Source organism: Eschrichtius robustus, chromosome 3, assembly GCF_028021215.1.
Source record: "Eschrichtius robustus isolate mEscRob2 chromosome 3, mEscRob2.pri, whole genome shotgun sequence".
NCBI classification, from domain to species: domain Eukaryota; kingdom Metazoa; phylum Chordata; class Mammalia; order Artiodactyla; family Eschrichtiidae; genus Eschrichtius; species Eschrichtius robustus.
Window position 1 is genome coordinate 177867115 of NC_090826.1, and position 23866 is coordinate 177890980.

Below are 23866 nucleotides of genomic sequence, written 5' to 3' on the forward strand. Positions count from 1 at the left end.
ACACAGTCTCTGACATATATTAGCAAATATTTAATGATAAATCAATAAGTGATTTAATAAATACTGATAACAATGAAATGAATCAAATGCAAAAAAATAGTAAGCAGTAAACTGGAAAGTGAATGATCATCAAGGCCTTGACACTCTATATTTACCTAAATTAATTTTAAGTAATTCAATTAAATTTTGAATAAAAAGTACATTTTAGAATTTCTAAGTTAACAGCAAGTGAGTATTTTATCATTTTAAACTAAATATAGGCTATTAAAATTTGTAAAAATCTTTCTAGGAAAAAACATCACAGATGGTAATGTGGTAAGCTGAATAGTAGAAACTTGTGTGTTTTTTTTCCCCTTATTTCTCTCTTTTTTTTAACCAGTCCAATATTAATTAATAACAACAAAAATAACAAAACAATATTTGAATTCCTTTAGTGGGGCATCACTGTACAATTCACTTCTTGCTATTATTTTGCTTCATATGTTTTAATTTCCTGGTGAAACTGAATGTATTTGTGATTAGTATACCTGATTTAGATTTTTGCTATTTCAAAAGAATATAACAGTTACATATAATGCAAATTGATGAGAATACTTTTGTTAGAAAGAGGCATTTATTAAACTGTGAATTTAGTGTAGGAGATAAGAGACTACCTGGTAAAGTTGTTTTGTGGAGACAGAGAACATAAAAATGATGTATTTTATTAATTATCTTATTACTTATTAGAATTTTTCTGGCCAAAATAAACAAGACAATCTAACACAGTAGAGTGTATAGTTCCTTAACTCAAGAAGATCATAGCAGAATTTTCATAAGTATTATTGAAACAAGACATTTAACATACTCAATACTTCCTTATACCTAATAAGTAAAACTCCTTTTAAGTATTTTAATTTAGCTCACGCATTTTACAACTATAATGTGAATTTAAAAGGTTTAATATAATATTTTTTCATTAGTTTTAATGTTTAGAAGTTTTCTTTTAAAGAAAGATATGCTTTTATATTTATTGAAGCTGTGTATAATTATTATATAAATATTACAGAGCCTGAAAAGCCAGAAAATTATTTGGCATGGCTAAATTTTATTTTAAAAAGTACATAAGTGTTATTATGTTTTTTAAAATATTGATGCTGCCAGCCTGTCTTTTACCTTAGTAGCCTCAAAGTGGAGGAGGGCTGTCCACTACAGGAAATAGCATATAGCGACCACTTACTTTAAAAGATTTATAAAGTAGTGCTTAATAATAACACAACGGTTCCATGGGCTTCCCTGGTGGTGGTGCAGTGGTTAAGAATCTGCCTGCCAATGCAGAGGACACGGGTTTGAGCCCTGGGCTAGGAAGATCCCACATGCTGTGAAGCAATGAAACCTGTGCATCACAACTACTGAGCCTGAGCTCTAAAGCCCACGAGCCACAACTACTGAAGTCCGCGTGCCACAACTACTGAAGCACACGCACCTAGAGCCTGTGCTGTGCAACAAGAGAAGCCACTGTAATGAGAAGCCCGTGCACCACAACGAAGAGTAGCCCCCACTCACCGCAACTAGAGAAAGCCTGCGTGCAGCAACGAAGACCCAATGTAGCCAAAAATAAATAAATAAATAAATAAATAATTTAAAAAAATAACACAACTGTTCCAGTAACTGTGGTTTTCCACCAAAAATACTTTATTTAAAAAATTAAATATATTAGCTTTCTTGTATGAAACGCAGGGGAATAAATTTCTTGGGAAAATTATTTCATTTCCCATCTTCTTCCCTTTTAGGTTGGGTAGTATGGGTGGCTGTTTAAGAGAAGGACATATAAGTTTATATTTAAAATGAATGTTTAAATCATCAATTTTTATTAAATGTTAAAAGATGAAGTGTCTCAGATAAATGATACTGAGATGTAGCAGTGGAAACAGCCATATGTTGCTGATATAATGACCAATGAATACTATTGAAAGGATTGAATGATGATGTTCAAATTTAGAAGAAAAATGAGGGCTATCACTCATATAGTGTTAACTTTTAGCTGTGATGATTTCAAATTTACCATAATTTAAAGAATGCAGAAACCAAAACAATCTTGAGAAAGAAAAACAAAGCTGGAGGTATCACACGCCCAGATTTTAAACTATACTACAAAGCTAAAGTAATCAAAACAGTATGATACTCCCACAAAATCAGACACATAGATCAATGGAACAGAACAGAGAGCTCAGAAATGAGCTCACACTTATACGGTCAATTTATCTATGACAAAGAAGGCAAGAATATACAATGGGGAAAAGACAGCCCCTTCAATAGATGGTGTTGGGGAAACTGGACAACTACCTGCAAAAGAATCACTGGACTACTTTTTCACATCATATACAAAAATAAACTCAAAATGGATTAAAGACTTAAATGTAAGGCCTGAAACCATAAAAATTCTAGAAGAAGACATAGGCAATACAGTCTTTTACATCAGTCTTAGCAATATTTTTTTTGGATACGTCTCTTCTGGAAAGGGAAAAAAAATGGGACTACATCAAACTAAAAAGCTTTTGCAGAGTGAAGGAAACTATAAACAAGACAGAAAGGCAACCTAATGAATGGGAGAAGATATCTGCAAATGATATACAGTTGACCATTGTAAAACATGAGTTTAAACTCTATGGGTCCACATGGATTTTTTTCACTAAATTTGTACTGCAGTACTGCACAATCAGGCATTGGTTGAATCAGAGGATGTGGAACCAGGGACACAGAGGGCCAACTGTAAAGTTATACACAGATATTTTACTTCACAGAGGGTCAGTGTCCTTAAACCTTGCGTCATTCGAGGGTTAACTATAGTCTAAAAGGGTTTAATATCCAAAATATGCAAATAATTAAAGAAAAACAAACAAAAAAGAAAACCAACAGAACCCCCAAAAGTATACAAAGGACACATACAACTCAACATTAAAACAAAACAAAACCCAATTTAAAAAATGGGCACAGTGGATTTCCTAGTATTAAGAGCTACCTGCATGCGCCCTGGACAGCAGGGTGGGCCCTGGCACCCACTCTTGAATTTCCAAGTAGGGGGAGTTGAGATAAACCCACACATCTATGGCCACCTAATCTATGACAAAGGAGGCAAGAATATACAGTGGAGAAAAGAAAGTGTCTTCAATAAGTGATGCTGGGAAAACTGGACAACTAAATGTAAAAGAATGAAATTAGAACACTCCCTAACACCATACACAAAAATAAACTCAAAATGGATTAAAGACCTAAATGTAAGGCTGGACAGTATAAAGCTCTTAGAGGAAAACATAGGCAGAACAGTCTTTGATATAAATCACAGCAAGATCTTTTTTGATCCACCTCCTAGAGTAATTAAAATAAAAACAAAAATAAACAAATGGGATCTAAAGAAACTTAAAAGCTCTTGCACAGCAAAGGAAACCACATACAAAACAAAAAGACAACCCTCAGAATGGGAGAAAATATTTGTAAAGGAAGCAACCGACAAGGGATTAATCTCCAAAATATACAAACAGCTCATGCAGCTCAATGCCCAAAAAACAAATAACCCAATCAAAAAATGGGTGGAAGATCTAAATAGACATTTCTCCAAAGAAGACATACAGATGGCCAAAAAGCACATGAAAAGATGCTCAACATCACTAATTATTAGAGAAACGCAAATCAAGACTACAATGAGGTACCACCTCACACCAGTCAGAATGGCCATCATCAAAAAATCTAAAATGAATAAATGCTGGAGAGGGGGGAGCTTCAAGACGGCAGAAGAGTAAGACGTGGAGATCACCTTCCTCCCCACAAATACATCAGAAATACATCTACATGTGGAACAACTCCTACAGAACACCTACTGAACCCTGGCAGAAGACCTCAGACCTCCCAAAAGGCAAGAAACTCCCCAAGTACCTGGGTGGGGCAAAAGAAAAAAGAAAAAACAGAGATAAAAGAATAGGGATGGGATGTGCACCAGTGGGAGGGAGCTGTGAAGGAGGAAAGGTTTCCACACACTAGGAGCCCCTTCACGGGCGGAGACTGCGGGTGGTGGAGGGGGTAAGCTTTGGAGCCACGGAGGAGAGTGTAGCAACAGGGGTGCAGAGGGCAAAGCGGAGAGATTCCCGCACAGAGGATCGGTGCCGACCAGCACTCACCAGCCCGAGAGGCTTGTCTGCTCATCTGCCAGGACGGGAGGGGGCTGGGAGCTGAGGCTCTGGCTTCGGAGGTCAGATCCCAGGGAGAGGACTGGGGTTGGCTGCGTGAACACAGCCTGAAGGGGGCAGTTGCCAGAAGGAAGGAGGGTAGGGAAGGTGTAATAGCTAAAGTGGTTTAAGAGGTACAAACGTCTAGTTAGAAAATAAATAAGCCATGGGGATGTAATATACAGCATAAGAAAAATGGTCAATAATATTTCAATAACATTGTATGGGGACTTCCCTGTTGTCCAGTGGTAAAGAATCTGCCTTCCAATGCATGGGAAGCAGGTTCGATCCCTGGTCGGGGAACTAAGATCCCATATGCTGCGGAGCAACTATGCCCACGCACCACAACTACTGAGCCAGTGCACCTCAACTAGAGAGCCTGCGTGCCACAAACTACAGAGCCCATGCGCCCTGGAGCTCACGCCACAACTAGAGAGAAGCCCGTGTGCCACAACGAAGAGCCCACACGCCGCAACAGAGAGATCCCACATGCCACGATGAAGATCCCGCATGCCACAACAAAAGACCTGATGCAGCCAAAAACAAAACAAAACTTTGTATGGGAGCTTATGGAAGTAATCATTTCATTATGTATTCAAATGTCAAATCACTATGCAGTACACCTGAAACTAACCTAATGTTATATGTCAACTATATATTCTTTCTCAGTTGATATAATTTATTGCAGTCAGCACACAGTTTAAAAATACACCAACACAACAACAGTACAAAATTAACAGCACTATAAGTTATTCCCCCCTCAGGAAATACTAACCAAAAAAAAAAAAAAAAAGACTGCATGAGGTTCAAATAATTACAAATGGGAACTTTTTTTTTAAAGAATCTTTCAATTTAGAACCACCTTTCACATTATTCATTCACTGAACCAGTCAGTTATTGGGCTTATACAATGTGCTATGTACTGGAAAATTTGATTTCAGGCTTGTCACTAACTGCACATATTAAAGGTTTATAAAAAAGAATATGAATATGTATGTATTCTGCCTTCTGGAATCTATAATCCATTAGATATATAAAAAATTAGGTTCAGTAAAATATCAAAAATGTTTTTTAGCACTTTTACCTTGTTGCAATTGGGGTGTAAAAGGTAATGGTTCCTTTTGCTAATGGGACGATGAAGAATAAATTCAAATATGATAATTTTTCATCTGACCCATGAATGAGAAATACTGTTATTAATTTTTACAAGGCAATCAAGGGCAGAGGATGGGAGAATGTCGCAGGCTGAATGGAGAATGCTGCATAAGAAAAAGTCTGTAGTCCTGAAAAAGCACGTCAGCTTTGCACTGAAAGCACGCTTATACAGGTAGATTATAGTTCCGTGTGAAATAAATGCTTTTGAAGAGGAAGACAAAGAAATAGTCAAGGACTGCATTAAGAACGGAATTACATGCCAAATAAAGGGTAATTATAACCCTGTTCTGTAGAGAGATGTGTAACATTTTCATTTTAAAAGGTTTATAATTTAAGAGTTCACTCTGGTGACTGGGTGGAAGACTGAAAAAGTATGGAGACAAATAGTGAAGAAGATGTGCTGTGGACTTCCATGAATACAGCACACTCAGCAATTTGAAAAAAAAAAGCTCCCTAGTAAACACTTAAAACTGACAAATTAAATAACTATTCAACTATCCTTTTAAGCAGAGCTAGCAAGTAAGAAAGCAAGAGAAATTGTCAGAGCCCCCACGTTAAGCAGAAATTGAAAAGCAGAGGCTGCTGTCAACCTTGGGATAAGGGAGGTAGCGTGGGGAGGTTGGTGATGGCGGAAGGGGAGCAATTGGAGTCTTGCTAAACAATTAGTTCAGATTTTAACCCCAGTGTACGAACATCAGGAGAGACCTTGAAAATGTATAAAGAAAAACTTTCAACGTGCAGATAACAAAGTTGAATCAAGATGGCAGGATAGTCTCTCACCTAGAAAACATCACTTTAGAGGTGAAGCTGCTCAGGCAAAATAAGAAGTAGGAAAGTGTCACACCTTGGGGCTGCACTCTCAGAAGTGTATCCATTGGCAACGTGTGATTTTGACCCCTAGAAATGTGGCTGGTCCAAACTGAGATGGGTGTAAGTGCAAAATATATACCCGATTTCCAAAACTTGGTACCAAAAAGTAATATAAAATATTCCTTTATTAACAATGTTTCTTACTGATTACATTTGAAATGATAATATTTTCAATACACTGGTTTAATTAAAATATGTTAAAATTTATTTCTCCTTTTTAAAAAAATATGGCTACAGGAAAATTTTAAATTACATACATGCTTGCATGTGTGGCTTAAATTATCTTTCTATTGGACTGCTCTGTCCTGGGGAATAATCTTTTAACACTAGGGATCTCTCTGGCTAGTCACTGTATTATTTTTTGTTGATAGTGTTAACTCCCTAAGCCACTAGAATTTAATTTCTTCTTTGCTTTTGCTTTAAGCTATAAACTTAATTATTGAATCTCCTTTTCCAAAGAGAAAATCAAATGCTCCAGCCTGTATGAACCATCTTCCTCTTAATCATTTAAAATAAGAATTTTATTATAAATGCCATTTTCACAACTACTACACTATGTTTCTGGATATTTTATTTTTTCCACCGTTTATACATTTTAATGTCTGTTGATGAAAGTTCCCGCTAACTAGTCTCATTTTCAAATTGATTGGTTTGTTCACAACCATTTATTTCTCCAAACATATTTTTAATTATTATGTTATGTTTATAATAATGAGATTCTGTTAAGATCTTATTTAATTGGAAGTAAACTTAAAAATTACTGAGATAAGAGTTTACATCTTTTACACTATTGATCTAACTTCTGAAAGCATATATGCATTTTCCAAACTGTCAGTTTAGTTTGGTATTTTTTCTTTGCAATAATTTTATTTCTTATATTTCTCCGGTTAAGCTCCTGTCTTTTACATTACAGTTTCTTCATTAAAGACTTTTTCAACTTATGGTGAGAGAAATATCCAACTACATTAGAAATAAGAGTTTGATGGCTTATTCTTTGCTATAAAAACTGAGGCATTTTTTTGTTCCCATTACAAACTCATCATTGGTGGTTTATCTAGAAGCATTTAAAACATTTATTATTGTTATTTTTATAATAGTTTTTATGTTAATTATGCTGGATCTCTTACATACTAAGTATATAACCTACATAAGTGTAGAGTATAATCACTCTACAGAGAAATTTTTATTTATTTTTTCTCTCATTGTAATGATTGGAATGGATATATTTTGAAGAACCTGCCCACGTTACTATAAAAGAGCAAAAAAACTACATTTCAGAATCAACAATGTGGAAGATACCTCTTTAAATAGTTCTGTGTAAAATGATTAAGTTGATTTCAGTTTTTTTGTAGTATATAGCTAATTTTAAAATGTATTACTGCTGGCATTTTGAGTGTCGTAGCCTCTCGTTGCTCATGGCTTACTTCCTGCCTAACATTCATATCGTGATAAGAGTCGCAAAAAAAAAAGGGAGGCGGCAGGGAAATTACTTTTCTTCATTATTTAAATCAGAGAAGACCATCAGCCATTTCAGCATTTTTTTTGTTTTGTTTTGAGCTGACAATGATCATTTGAATACTGATTTAACTTGCTAAAAATCAACTTGAGTTTCCAGGGACAGGAAGGCAAATCAAACTTATGATAATCATCAAAATAGCTAGAGAAATAAGAGATGTTCCTGGAAAATCGTATACTCAATAAATTGTGAATTTTCAGAATTTCAAGTTTCATTGAATTTATTAAGTTCAATTAACCCCTAATTTAGAGACCTACATTAGAAATATCAAAAAAGAAATCAAATACCCTGTCTTTTAAAATATGATTTTACATATATATATTTCAACTTTTGCTTGAAATAACACTTTGAGTAAAGTTATTTTTATTAAAAATCCTCAAATTCTAAAGCAATAATGAGCAAAAATGTTTGCATATAGGCAAAATTCAGGAAAAAATGAAATGTTCACAGACTGCATTTTTTCCCATATGTTGGCAAACGAATGTTGAATTAAACTAGATTATATTGTCTATTGCTTGTTGGACACTACTGGTAACGTATGAGAAATAAAAATACAAAAAGATGTTGATCCCTTACCCTTTAAATCTGTACAGGACTTTAGAATTTGGTTAGTAGGTTTATTTATATTGTATTCATGTTATCTTACACCCGGCATTCAGAGAAAGACATTCTTATTACTTTCCACTTTCAGGGGAAAAGCAGACTCAGAGATACAAAGGACTCACTGACTGACATTGTTACCAAGACAGTTAGAATGAAGATGATTTGATCCTATCCAGCTGGACTTTTGTGCCAACACACGCCAAGAAGGCACAAGGAGGCTCAGGATAGACCCGTAGTCATGTAATTCCTTACCTGTGGCTGTAGGAGCTTCTCTCTCATAAGCCAGTCAGGGCAGAGCAAGCTGAGCAATAAAAAAAGTAGCATTGCTGACATTTTCCTTAAGTTCCAGGGAATGATTGCCGTTTGGACTCCACTGGTGACCACACATGTTGCTCAGGTGGTTTCTGGGATCAGTGGTTCTGGACATCTGGGCCTCCAAGATGCTTCTGGAAAAAGTTTTAGTGGCAATTCTGACTTTTATAGCAAATGTCTTTTTAAATGTATGGTCTATATTCCATAAGCTTGGTCATTTTGTGGGTGATTGATTTTGGATGATACATTCTGGTTTATTTAATTACTCCGGTGTACTGTGAAGGTATGTGTTTTATAATGATTTAGACCTCAATTTCATAAGAGATTCTTGTTTCGCCATAAACCTTTGCATGTAATGAGATTAAATACAGAAACAGGATGGTTCATTTAAAACTCAGTGGCACAGTGAAAAGAAGACAGATTCATTGCAGAAAAGTTTGTGTTGGAATCCTGGTCTTTTAACTTGGTTTGTGATCTTGGGGAATTTGACAAACCACTCTGAGCCTCTGTTTCTTTGTTTTTCTTCCACCAAGAACATGGGAATAATAATCTATAGCCTAGTGTTGTCAGAACTAAAGGAAAAGAATATTTATTATGATATCAGAAGGATGGTGTTAAATAATCGTGTATATTTTCTATTGAATTACCTATAATAGCGAAAGTGAAAAAAAAAAAAAATCAGGTGAATAAAGCAAGAAAAGCAGTTATCCAGATACTGGGTGGAAGAACTATGCTGTACATATGGTAGATTGAATAAGTATTTGTTGTCTGAACTAACTTCTCTTAAAATGCTTTGGAATCTAAAACAAACAGCTTAAGGGACTTCCCTGGTGGCACAGTGGTTAAGAATCTGCCTGCCAGTGTAGGGGACGCGGGTTCGAGCCTGATCTGGGAAGATCCCACATGCCTCGGAGCAGCTAAGCCCGTGAGCCACAACTACTGAGCCTGTGCTCTAGAGCCCATGAGCCACAACTACTGAGCTGGCACGCCTGGAGCCCGTGCTCCGCAACAAGAGAAGCCACCGCAATGAGAAGCGCGCGCACCGCAACGAAGAGTAGCTCCCACTACCTGCAACTAGAGGAAGTCCGCGCACAGCAATGAAGACCCAACGCAGCCTAAAATAAATAAATACAATTTAAAATAAAATAAAATAAAACAAACAGCTTAAGAATCCAGAATGTATGTGTGATGTTTTCATCATCAGTCTTACTCTTTTCATTCATGTCATAGGTTCCCTACTCTGTGCCCTGAGGAATGACTTCATGACCTCAACAGGAAAGCTGGGCTGGACAGTGCATTTGTTTACATTACAAGAAATGTTTATGAAATATTTAAACAAGAGCTGAGTAATAAATATCATAACCACACTTCACAGATACATCCATATATCTAAACAAAAATGCAATTTAAATTCACAGATAAAAAGTATGAATTATATTATCTGATATTACACTATGGGTAATATGGGAATTTCAAACCAAAAATTTGGACTAAAACTGGTTTGTATTGAAAGAGTTTGCTATTCAAAATATACTTTAGTAATACTAGTTTCTCTGAGGGGAAAGAAAATGTCTATTTACACTTGAATTAGTTATTTGATCATTTATTTTACACCAACACATTACAATTTGTGAATTCTAGAAATGTTATCTTATTGACATTGGTACAGTGTTGGAATAACTAGGTTTTCAGCACTTGAAATGAAAATGATTGTGCAGAGTATGCTGATTGTTGGTTGTTAGACTGTAGAAAGAGAATGACAAAGCAAGTTGCTAAGGAAATTAAGGGTTTACTTTCTCCACGATGTGCTTATAATCACACTGACTTTTCTGTATGTTTGCCAAAATGTTCTGATATTTAGCTGTGAAATAAGTTTATCTGTTTATTTTAATAATGATGGTGTCTCTAGGAATGGTTTATAAGTATAGATAATAAAGCACTGCCATTATGCTGTTAACCATAAAAATACAACTGAATGCTAAGCATTCTACCTAGCTGAGTTTTCCCTACAGTCTGTTGAAAGGGACCTTCAAGTGTTTCAATTAAAAAATCTTGGGGAATTTTCCCCAGGTTCTAACAAGCTATATCAAAATAGAACTCATTTCATGGAAAAAAGGAATCCCACAGCACTTCTTTTTAATAACTGTTCAGCTACAAAATTTTATTGGTATCTTTTTATGTTCCCTCTAGAGGATGTAATGCACAAAAGCATTGCCACGGAACATATAAAATTACAAATGAAATTTATTGTAAAAAGTAGAATGTCTTCTAGACTGGTGTCAGTATTTATTTCATTCAGAAACCAAAACTGCAGTATAATATATTCATTGTCAGCAAGTTCATGTGTGTAAATTGCCATCCAATGTTATTGACTGATATAAGACAGATATTGAAAAGACAATTTAAATTTACTCTTCCAAACATAAACCGTTCCACAAAAGCACTGTAAAAACTCCTTCAAGATTTTGGGTTGTGCTTGACATTTATGGTTAACTACATAATTTGGTCGTGTCATAATCCACTGTGTTTGGCAATTTGGCATTAAACGCCTGCAGAGCAGATTGGATCCTCACCACCTCACTAGTAGACAGCTTGAGTCTATGACGAAGCAAGCAAGAGAAAAGATCTAGACGACGCTGACCGGGTGGGGAGAGTTTATTTACACGGTCTCTTATCTCTAGAAGTTGCAAAAGTGCTGAGTCCTGGGATCCCTGAGTATAGGGGTAGTCCAGCTGCAGAATCAGGTCCCGAATTGCTTCCGGGTCGAAGTGCATGCTGTAGCCAAACACTTGAATGTTATTGATTTTCATATAACCCAGGTTCCGGGAAGGGTCGATAAACTCCAGAGGTTCGTAGTAAATGCTCTCGTTGCCGTTGGGGCCATTTGACTTGATGCGACTCCTCAGGTAGATGTGCACTGTCTCAAAAAATGTCTTCCACTTGTTCCCCAGAGTCAGCGACCAGTTGTAACACTGCAGGGGGAGGTCCAGCTTAGTCCGCTCCCAGTCGGGGAAGCTGTTTTCATCCACAGGCATAAACCAGCTCTCAGAGTGGCTGCCTCCGAAGGGATTGACGTAAACGGCCAACACCGGCTCCAGGGTGCTGTTTTTAGTTAAGCAAATCTGTAAAGAGAGACCCAGGATCATGTGCACCAGGCTCGACTTGTACTTGTTGCTCTTCAAGGTGAGGAGCATCCGCTTCCGCCAGGAGGGGTCGAACCAGCTGTTGAGGCGCATGTCGTTGCTGATGAAGATGGCATGGACCTCTAGTCGCCTGTCCGTTTTCTGCAACAGGTACTTCATCTCGAGATCTTGCAGGTCGGTCTCGAAGCCGATGTAATGATCGGTGGACTCGGCGACCTCGGGCTTGCAGAGCCCCTGGCTGAGCATGTAGCCCGTGTTGCAGGCGCCACAGCGGGTGCGGTTGTCAGGGGCGCAGGTGAGGCAGGCGGACGCGTCGCCCACCGTGCAGGGCAGGAAGGCCGTGCAGACCACCTGGTCGTTGGGACACGTGCACGAGTGTGTCTCTTCTGAAAAGCTGCCCAGGAGCCCATTCTCATTGCAGTAGAGAAAAGACTGGATGCGAGTGAGCCAATAGGTTGAGGTTCTAAGAACAGAAAACAAAAGGATTCTATATAAATACAAAGGCATTTGTGTTTGTGTGTCCTGCAATCAAGTTACCTTAGGTTCGAAAGCTTCACTATCACGTTCTTAGGTCCTTCCCAGTCAGTTATTTAACTGTGATATTAAAAAAAAAAAATCCATAATTGGAAAGATATATACACATATAATATTCATATCTTTAAGTATTATGTATATATAAATTATGTATATATTTTTTCGTTCATTGTACAAGATTATCGATAGATACACTTGATTTGAACTGGAAAACTACATGAAATACCTTCTGAAGACATTGCATGTCATCTCACTAGTGTAGTTGGAAGCTGACTGACTAATTGGGCTGGTTATAGTATTGAAATGATACCCAACAACGGAAAATAAAAATGGTTTTATCATCAAATATCTAGAGTAGAATTAGAGTGTATGAATGACGATTGTTCATTCATTCACTCTTAGTTTCACAGAGCACTAATGCTGCAGGAAGCCTAAATAGAAAGTGAAATAAAAATGAGAGAAAAACAAGAAACTTTAAATTGTCAATCAATGGATTTAAATCCTAGGGTTTCATCAACATTGAACGAACAAGTACCCACTGAGAGGGAAAATATTATTAAAACATGTTTGATTTTTATCCTTATGGTCTGCTCAAGAAAATTGTTGAAAATATCTCATTAAAACCAACTACAAGTTCTCTTAATAAGGGTTAAGTGTGTTAGTTGAATGTGTTTGATTTGGATCATTAACATTATTTATATCCAGAAATCAGGCTAATCATGATGCAAATTTAAGATCTTACTTTTCCTGTTTTCCCACATTATTCGAACTCTTTTAGTGTGTTTAAAATCTCAGTAAAATAATGAAGGAAAAGCGTGTGGCCGTGTAATCAGATAATTCTTTGTTTTTATCTTGCTGCTTTCTCATACTAGCTGCATGATCATGGAAAAGTTGAATGGCCCAAGTTAGTGATATCTTCCATATTGAGTTCTTGTGAGAAATAGGCTCAGACTGGATGCATGTGTTTAGACAATTGTATAGAGCATGTGTCACAGCAGACACTAAAAATTGTATCTCTTTTTGGTATTCTTATGCCTTTCCAGTGTTCATTATTCAGTACATATGAGGTTTTCTACAAATTGTATATATTGTACTCAATCCTTTAGACTTATTACACTGCTGCCATTTTAAAGAATTTGTATGTGCTGGTAAAATACAGGTATTAATCTGTGTAAATAATCAATAAAAACAATTTATTATCACATTCAGAACAATATATGAGCTATATATTCATTTTTGTATATTCATTTTTGGTCTCTGCTCATTCCCCTTTGCAATATAACACTTTTTTTTTAAGTAAGCTCCTCCCTGTTTTTCCAAATAAATTAAATAACTCCTTAATTCCCTCTCATAACATTTACTTATTTTTATTCATAGTGCCTTTTTCCACTTAAAATGTTATATTGTGTACTTACTTGTTTATACTCCATTTATCCCATTAAATATAATATTCAGCTTGCCAGAATCATATATGCTTTGCTTATAGCTTTATATCCCATGCGTAGCAGAATGCCTCTCATACTTAATGAATATTAGATCAAAGGCATAGACGAATTAAAGGAACATTTTCTCAATAAGCATATTTTTAAGTGAAATTTAAAGCCCTAAACTGCATATTTAACACAGTTTTGAAGACCTAACTCCCAAGTTGTAGGAAGTGGGGTTTCACAACATACACTTTGACATTTGCACACAATTAACTCTATATAAAAATCTTAGTAAACATATATTTTAAAAAACCTTTCTTTTCCAGATTCCCTAAATGGAACTGTTTTCTGTAGACCCAGAATAAAAGGTAAAACCAAATCAAACCCAACCAAAACATGAAACATTTTCCTCTTAATTATTTCTTACACTGAAAAACACTGACTGGGAAACTACACCTATAAAATTCATTTCTAACTTTCTCAAGATACTTTAAAAATAAGTTCTCAGGAAAACTCTCCCAGGAGGATGCCCAGGGGTTGTGAAATAGGAATGACTGGCACTTCGTGAGCCATCATCTCTATATGAGTATCTTTCCTCCTCTCCTCTGGTTCCTTGTTTTCTTGCTGCAGAATAAATGTGCAAAAAGTTTCCTTTTTCTGGTTGAGGAAAGAGCCTGATTCATTATTTCTGTATTCAGTCTCAGAATATAGAAATTATTGCTGACTTGTTCTTTCTGCAGTTACTGATATATTTATTTCATCAATATGCTCTCAATGAATTAATCTCTCTCGCTCTTGCCTTCTTTCTCTCCTTCTTTCTCCTTCTCCTTCCTCCCTCCCTCCTTTCTTTCCATTTTTCTTTCTTTCTTCCTTCCTTCCTTTCTTTCTTTCTTGCTTGCCTGCTTGCTTTTTCTTTCTTTCTTTCTCTTCTCTCTCCCTTTCTCTCCTCTTTCTCTCTTTCTGTAGTTCTATTTATATCTATCTACTATAAAGCATATAAAATATATATGCTATCGGATTGAAAATTATATTTTCTTCCTTGGAACCAAAGCATAAATTCCCTGAGTCAACTCATCTCTCACTGTAAGCTCTCATCATGTTTCCAAATCGTAAGGACAAACAAAAAAATGAAATAATAGACCTAAGGCTGAAGGCAGAGCTCACAAAACTAGGGCACCATAGAAAGACTCATTTGGACACTTTAGAAAAGCGATGGCTTTTCTAGCTTTCAGTCTTTTCCAATCCTTTTCACGTGCCTGCAGATGCATTACTGAAGGAATGTGTCCCAGCTTCGGGGGTTTCAGCTTGCCATGTGTGAATGTTGATAACCTGGTGTGCTGTCAAAGCTCCTGTTCCCTGAGGCAGAAGAGCTAACACGCGGGTCTTCTTCCTTGCTGCTTCTGGTCCTTCCCCCCAGTACCTACCTTTTGACTGTTTTAGTGCATTTCACAAGTAGGGAATAGATTTTTAAAGGAACAAGTTTCGATAATTAGTCTTTACTCCTTGTAAAATCTTGGTGAAGGCAGTGGTCAAAAATAGAAAACAGAGCAAATTTCAGGATTGTACATGGATTATTCACTTACCCAAAAGATCACTCTTTTTTCCCTGACAAAGTAAAATTTAACCTTTTCTTTTTAAATCTAAACATTTTTTTTTTGAAGAGAAATGTCTTCAACATTAAAATTAGGTGGTAGCAAGTATTTTTTTTTAAACTCTTTCCTTTTATACCTAAGTATTAAAACAAAATAATGCTACATTTTCTATTCTCATATATAACTTTTATTCACATCAACTATTTAAGATCTACTAGGGCTAGGATAGAGGATGTAATGTTGAAAGATGAACTCCTGGCAGGCAGGTAGGTTTGTTTCTTTTTATCAAACATGTGGTCTTGTTCCTGACATCTACTTAATAACACTTCAATTAATATTTACTAAACAAAGGAAGTAGGAAAGGAAGGAAAAAGGAGGGAGAGAAGGAGTAAGGAGGGAAGGAGAGAGAAAGAAATTAAAGTGAAGGAACTATACAGATTATAGAAGAACAGAAGAAAGAAACTAGGGGAAGACAGTATTAAAGCCACTGACTTGAGAATGACAATGATACAGAACAATTCAAGGGGTGTAGGAACTCCTTTTCCATCAGGAAGTAAGTGTGCACTTGAAAATAATTTCTAAAAAAGCTTTAAGATGATAGTGTTACAGAAAGGAAAATACCTTCCAGAGTTAAGTTAAACTTTTGGAAAAAATATAATTAGCTAAAAAGCCTACAGCCTGTCTTTATTTGAAAAATCAGGTAGCAAACTAAGTTGAGAAGATTAGACACACATTAAGTTCAGTTGTCTCTGTTTAATCTGTAATATTCTCTATGTATTGAAAATCTGCTCTTCTCCACAGGACACATGTTATGTGAGTGTCGAAAGAGCACTAGACTGGGAGAATGAACACTGGATTTCTAGGTCAGACTTCACCTGGTGACCTGCGACAAGTCGCTTAGCCTCTTTGAGTGAAAGTTTTAGAATTCAAAGAAACATTGGTTCAGATCTTGATTCTGCATGACGCTGGGGAATGTGTACAGCTTTCTGAACCTCAATGGCTAACCCTGCGTTCACCTGTTGATCTGTTGTCAGGATGAAGTGATGTAACAAATCCCATCCCAGGTGGCACTTGCCATCTGGTTCTACAAGGATTAAGTCACTAGCCACTGCAGCTGCTTCCTTCAACACCCTCTGAAAGGAGTTCAAGGTGGAGATTGGGAATGAGGCACTCTGTGCTCTGGGAAAAACTGGCAGAACAGGCGTTCAGATAGATACTTTCAGGAGAAGATTTTATGAGCCCAATTCCTGTATCTCCTCATATCCAGAAAAGCACTAAAATCATTAATGGTGACATCTGCTCCTTGTGACTAGCAGACAGCGCCTGCCACAATGTGTGCTTGACTGTGTGTACACCCCCCTTCACTAAAATCATATATAACACTGACCTTCCCCCCTACCTCTTCAGAGCAGTTTCTCAGAGCCATCTGAAATGCTGTCTCCCAGGCTATAGTCCTCATTTTGCCCCCAATAAAACTAATTCACAGCTCTCAGATTGTGCATTTTTTTCAGTCGACAATGTTAAATGGGATTGGCAAAACAGATTCCTGGACCCCACCCCAGACATACTATAAGAACCCCTAGGAGTAGGGCTCAGGAAGCTCTTTTTAAAATATGCAGTCCCACAGAAAAAACCAGTCTTGGCAAAGCGAAGAGCATTGCACTAAGAGAGCTATATTTGCAAAGGACTTGAGGTAGGAAAGGTTTTGTTTTAAGGAACTAAATGAGAGCCCCTACAGCTGGAGTGAAGAGAGTATCAGTGCAATATTAGACTGTGCAGTAAGTAGTGGCCAGATCAGGCAGAGTATTGTTTAGGTTTTAAATTTATTCTATGTGCAGTAAAGAGTGGTAAAGAGATTTAGCCAGAAGTCGATTGTATATTTAGCAACCATCTTTCTCCTTGTATTATATCAATAGTATTTTAAATATCAGGTAAAGCTGATGTACTTTTAATAAAATGTTTTTTTCAGGGCTAAAATAAAATAAAATAATAAAATAAAATAATAAAATAAAATAAGCAGTCCTGGAGAAATGTTTTGTACACAGAAGCTGTAAGTTTCCTATGTATGAAAATTAACAACCAAAACAACTATTAGGGGCTCTTTAAATACCAGTTAGCTATCAAGCTGTAAGAATATGTCCAGAAGAAGGTAGGGAAAAGTTAAAATTTCTGTAGAGAAGAGGGCAGCAGCAGATGGCTTTGAATTAACATGCATTTGGGGCCTTGTGGCCACCATGTATGCTAAATTTGCAAACCCTGCAATAGAAAATTTTGGCATACACATACACAGAAGAATAAACCAAACACTAAAGCCTACTTTAATAAATTCTACTGTGTTACAGTAATAATAATTAACTATTTAGTGAATTTCTCTCATATCATGGGCCAGCCACTTTGTATTCGTTATTTTTAATTCTTCACAGTAACTTGTAAAACTTAAACCCATTTTAAAATTTGAAAAATACTGAGGCTCAGAGTTTCAATGACTTTCTCAGTTATATATCTATTAAGTATTACAATGAAGACAGACTCAGAGAAGCAAGTCTATTTTTTTTATAACGTGTGTTGAATAGTGAGGAAAAATGCTTAACAAATGACTTTAGGAAAAAAAATATTTATTTTCATGCTGGACAGCATCCAAGATAAAATAACTTTTAATTATTAAATAAAATTAGGCACTTGAGTGACAGCCCACTATATTGGCTTCAATCCACTTTTGGGAGCTAAACTATCAACTTTGAATATTGTTTCCTTTAACTCATATGGAAAATGGGAATAAAATATAGGTTGTTGTAAGAATTAAAGCACAATTGCTGGAAAAGCCCTTAAAGAGTGCCTGTGCACAGAATAAATGGTAAATAAATGGAAATGCTTATTCTTATGATCACTGTTATTACTATTGTTATCTTTTAAAGAAATAGCATCATATGTGCTTTCTTTATTACAAATGCTATTTTCTTCCAGGAAATGGAAATTTTCATTTTATCTTCAACAATTTGTGTATTACATGCATAATCTTACTCTTTATCTCTGCATTTCACTTTTATCAAATAGACCTAGTTATTGATAACACGACCAAGACTGTATCACATCCCAAGAAAAAGAATATCATTGTCAAAGGTCCCTTGGTTATGAGTCTCCCAAGGAAGCATATGTATGTATATGTATCACATGTGTATATAGATACACATCTATAAACCTATAGATGCATATATACATACACATTTTATTTTTATGAACTTGAATTCAAGTATCTACTAAAACTTTTGGCTTGCAGGACGACAATGAAAAAGTGAGTGAAGCAGTTGAAGATGTAGGTCGTATTTTAAAGATAATATTAGCCGAGGTAACATTCATTGAGGTTTTCTCATGTGCACAGTTTTTTTACAGGCATTATTTCATTTAATTCTCCCAATTCTCACTACTCCTTGAAGTAAGGACCGTTGTTATCCCAATCGATATTTAAGGACATGAGCTGTAAAAAGCTTAGATAATTAGAACTTATAGAAGGTCAAATAGCTGGTAAGTGGTAGAACTGAAAGTGCATCCTGGTCTTTATTACTCCCAACAATTTGGGAGGTATGACACCAAAAGCACAAAAGACAAGAGCAAAAAAGTAATAAGTGGAACTACATCAAACCAAAAAGCTTCGGTCCAACTAATCTGTAATTCATTTGGTTGAATGGTGTACACAGAAAAATCTGCTTACTTCTTAAAGAGCTACTGAAACATTTTGTCCACATCTGTGCTGCATTTAACTGTGCTACAGTTCAAGAAAAATCAATAGATATGTCTTCCTTCTACTTATAAAATATGAAAAGAAAAAGTCAACATTCAGGGTATGAAATGTGAGGCACATGAAGAACACAATTATTTTACTGGACGTAAAGGGAATATATCATCAAAAAAAAAAAAAGAGATAGAGTCCATGTCTAATTTTCCTCCAAAGATGACCAAAAATCGAAATATTTTGCCCACTAAATCACATTAGATGTTAAGTTAAAAAGACTTGAAAAGCATTTATTATGTGCAAGTTCAGTGTATTAAGTATTGTAATTGAGGAATATTGACACAAATGCAATTACTCTGCAAATATGAGTAAATCAGGTCTCTCCTTTGTGCTTTTATAACATCCTGATTTTCACCCACCATAATATTCATTATACCAAGTCATTATTACCCAATCATCTGTATCCCTCATTACATTATACATGCTGTGAGGGAAAAGATATATTTGTTTACTTCACCATTTTATTATCATAACATACCTAAATCAGTTTACAGTGTTTATGCTTAAGTTTTCCTATTACAACCTTTTGAACCGATTAGTCTTAAAATACGTGTATGATGAATCCAAATCTGAAAATCTAAACAACATAAATAGAATATTTTAAAATAAAATTTATGAAGAGACCATTTTATCTTTCACAGATCTGTTCATCTCTGACCCTAATATTTCAAGGTAAATATAAATTTGACATGAATGAATAAATTAATGAACAAAAAAGAGAAACTAAAGAAGCAAATTCAAGGCTAAATTGTTAATGTCCTTGGTTGTATTTATTATTTTTAGCATTTCATATGATTTTCTTTTTTTTTTTTTTCATATGATTTTCTTGATATCCAGTGAGTGATAAACATTTTCAAAAATTGTCTTATTTTCATAATTTCTGTTTTTCTTTAAAGTATATTTCATGACCAATTTCTCATCAATTTAGAAAAATACAATAAAATGTTCTTGTTGGGCACTGAAAACTTGAAAACAAATTAAACTATCATTTAAATAATTTAATCAAATTTTAATACATTTCTAAAAGTGATACTATTTCTATCTAAAGCATATTTTTCAATTAAATACAGAAAATATAATTTGTCCAAATTCAATGTCCCTCTAGTCATATAACCATGAACACAATTATAGTATGAACTGTCTATGTTATGCCTGCATTTGTGTGATAAGCATCTCTCCAAATTGAATGTCTCTGAACTCATTTTCTTCTCTCCTAATACAACCATGATTGTTATCTACAATGATGACTCATCCCTTCCTGTCTCAACTAAAGTAAAACTTAGTTTCTGGAGGTCCTGTACCTGCTCTTTTTGTCATTTTATTACATTTGTGTACCTCCAAGCTAATCTTCCTAAAATTGATCTATTTCTTATTGCATGGCACCCAATATCTTTCATATAAAATATATATTTTGCCTAACTTTTAAAACCCTTTACAATCAGACAATACTTAGCTTTCAGTACTCTATAAAGTATGTCTTCCATTTAGGCTCTCCCTGTTCCCCTCCCTAAATATGCCAGCTCAATTTCAATCACAATGAATTTTCTTGTTACAGAGTTGAATGTCCTTTCTCCTCTGCTTAGCCAGTTCAAGATGCAAATTGAATCATTTTTACTGTAAATAGTTTTTCTTAATAATCCTACTTACAACAACTTAATTCTTTGAATGAGTATATTATTTATCTACATTACCATATTTGTAATTAAGCCATGTACAGCCATATATTATTGTTTAATAGATTCTTATTTCATTATTTCAACTAAAGTATACCATTCATTATAATATCTATAATTTTTACATGTTAGTGTTCATAGTTGTAATATAGGCTCCTCAGAAAGAAGAAAATGAATGTCATTTCATTGGAATCCCTAGAGACTAGTAAAATTTCTTCCCATGCAACCCCGCTATACCAAATTGCTAAAGCAAAATTGAATTATGGATTTATGTTTATGGAAAAATGTCAGAGGAAATACTTTTAAAAACTCCTCAACACAAAATGCCAAATAATTCTGGCAAAAAATTTTTAAATGCATTTATGATGTGGAAAAAAATATGGAGTAAATTTCAGAGGCTGAAATTGAACTAAAAGAATAAATATGTAGGAAGATGTGGGTGTACCTGATCTAGAGGTTTTGGTGGCTGTGTTGGGTATAGGAAACAAAGTCCAGGACACCTGAAGGGCAAGAAGTTGAACTGGAGACCTGCTCTAAGAAGCTGGGAAGACTGAGACTATGCACTTAAAGAAAGAGTCAGCTTAAAAACAAAACAAACAAACAAATAAACAAACAAAAAGGCCTAGAAAAGGAAGAGAGCAAAATGAGTGCCTGCCCTGACCTCACTGTTAGTAGAAGAGAAAATACATAATCTACAAATTCAAAGTTTTTTGCAGAAAGTACATAATCTAAAAATTCAAAAACATCAATGAAAATCATGACTTATTTTAAAGTGCTCCAAATTGTTTTATTGTGGCAAAATGAAATATATACTTTCTAAAGGAATGCACATCCTTTACATTTTATGAAGGACTTGAAGAATCAATATAGATGAAATTATTTTGACCATGAACTCACAGTAGAAAAAAAAAAAAAAGAGGAATCAGGGTCCCAAGATTAAAAATGTGCAAAAGGCATAATCTTAACACCATAGACTACAGAAATTGGAATTATTTGATATTAAAGTCAATTATCAGGAACATATTTAAGTAATTTCAAGGTAAAGTAAAATATGAGAGAGGCACCAGGGGTTATCAAAACAAATCTGAAAAAACAAAGGAACTAACATGATAATGGTGATGATGATGATTTTAATTTAAACCTTATTAAAATGTAAAACAGCAGATTAGCTAAGCTGAGCACAAAATTGGTGAATTAAAGATAAATGAGATAATAATACTGAGAATATACACCACAGAGAGGAAAAGAGATTGAAAATATAAAATATATCTAGAGGATTATGTTACAAAAACTGACAAATACCTAATCAGAGTTCCAGAGGCAGCAAACAGAGAAAATAGGGGAGATTCTATATAAAATTATAGTAAGTGAGAATTCTTCAAAATCGATGAAATACATAAATCTTGAGATTCATGAAGCACAAAAAATTCCAAGAAGGTTAAATAAATAGAAATACATACCTATTAATGTCATACTTAACGTGTAGTTCTTGTTATATGTAAAAAACTTTTGTCATAAATAACAAAAATTAGAGGTAACAAAACATAAAAGTATTAAAAAAATTTAAAAGACATTGAAGCATAAGTAAATCAATGCAGTTACATTCACAATATTCACAAATAGAAAGCCTCATTAGGAAAGATATCAATTCTCCACAAATGTATTTCTATATCTAATGCAACTCCAATAAAAATTCCTTCAGTTTTTCTTTTTTTAGTTGAAAATCAGTAATACTAGAGTAGCTTGTCTTCAATTAACCCTCCCAACAATAAGTTATAAAGTTTGAGCAAAATAGAAAGAACCACTAGTTAAAGGAGTTACAGAAAGTCCAAAACAGTCAAAAGCTAAATGAGTTTTTAACCTAAAGGAAGGGAGCAGCCCCAGTGGAGAAACTGAGAGCTGCAGTCCTCTGGTTTTACCCTAAAGGCACTCCCCAATCTGGGCAACATGCGGAGGATGAAACTCAGTCAGAAACGACATTCTTAAAGGCTTGATGTGTGCAGAATGGAAATGGGGAGTTGCCAGAGAAGATGTAAATTGAGGAAAATAATTCTGAAAGAAGCAAACAAAGAAGAGAGAAAACCCTGAACAAATTCCCCTCAAATCCATGACTGACTCCTACCTAAACTCTACAATTGTGAGACAAACTTTGAGGAGCCAATCAGAAAGCATAAGCTGAAAGATCTGCAGTGCTTAATGGAGGCTGTATTTCTTGCCTATCACAGATGAGACAGTGTTAGCAGTTTAGATATCTCCAAAGTAGAGTGTTTTGGTAAACACATTCAAATACCAGAAAAGCCATGTCTTTGGAGTAAAGACTGTCACAAGGCTAAAGATTAGCCCTCAACTAAGTGTTGAACTAGGACAGACTCACTGTAATAAAATGTTAAACCAAATATCTGCAAAGACAATGTAGTCAACAAATAATAAAACTGCCTGCCAAGTTAAAAATCAACATTATTCCAATAAAATAACATACTTCAGAGTCAATATATACTATCATCTACAATATCCAATAAAAATCTGTAGTTATGAGAATTGTGAACAAGCAAGCAAATGTCATTCATAGCAAAGAGACAAAGCTATTGATGGAAAGAGATACCGAGACAGCCTACATCATTGGTATTTACAGACAAATGTTGACCTGAAACAAAGAAACCGCCAAATATTTCTCCAGCAAAGATGGGTTTATTCAAATTGCAATTTTACCTATTAAAATAAAACCTAATCCTCTAATTATTCAGGACAAAAAACAGGATAAGGCATTCTGTGCTTTGGAAAAACAGGTCCCTTAGATAATTAGAGTTCTCTCAGAAAAGTAAAAATGAACCCAGATTCTTGCATCTTTCCATTCACAGAAAAGCACTGAAATTATTAATGGAGATATCTAATCTTCATGACAAGCAGTAACCTTTCATTGAGATGTGGTTTGACTGCATGTTTTCCCTAGCCAACATCACATATATCCGGCCACTTCTTCTTATCTCCTTGGAGCAGTTCCTCAGGGCTATCTGAGAGTCCTCAGTAAGACCCTAAATAAAACTCAACTCAT

The 23866-nt window shown here is 35.1% G+C and overlaps 1 protein-coding gene across 2 annotated transcripts in view; it reads right to left on the minus strand.

Moving 5' to 3' along the window:
* Positions 1-11144: 11144 nt before the first annotated feature.
* BRINP3 (BMP/retinoic acid inducible neural specific 3) overlaps positions 11145-23866 on the minus strand; it is a 402541-nt gene continuing 389819 nt past the window's right edge. For both annotated transcript variants that reach the window (XM_068538551.1, XM_068538552.1), the window contains one exon: positions 11145-12261. In XM_068538551.1, coding sequence (XP_068394652.1) covers positions 11145-12261 — 1117 coding nt within the window. The remainder of the gene's footprint in view (positions 12262-23866) is intronic.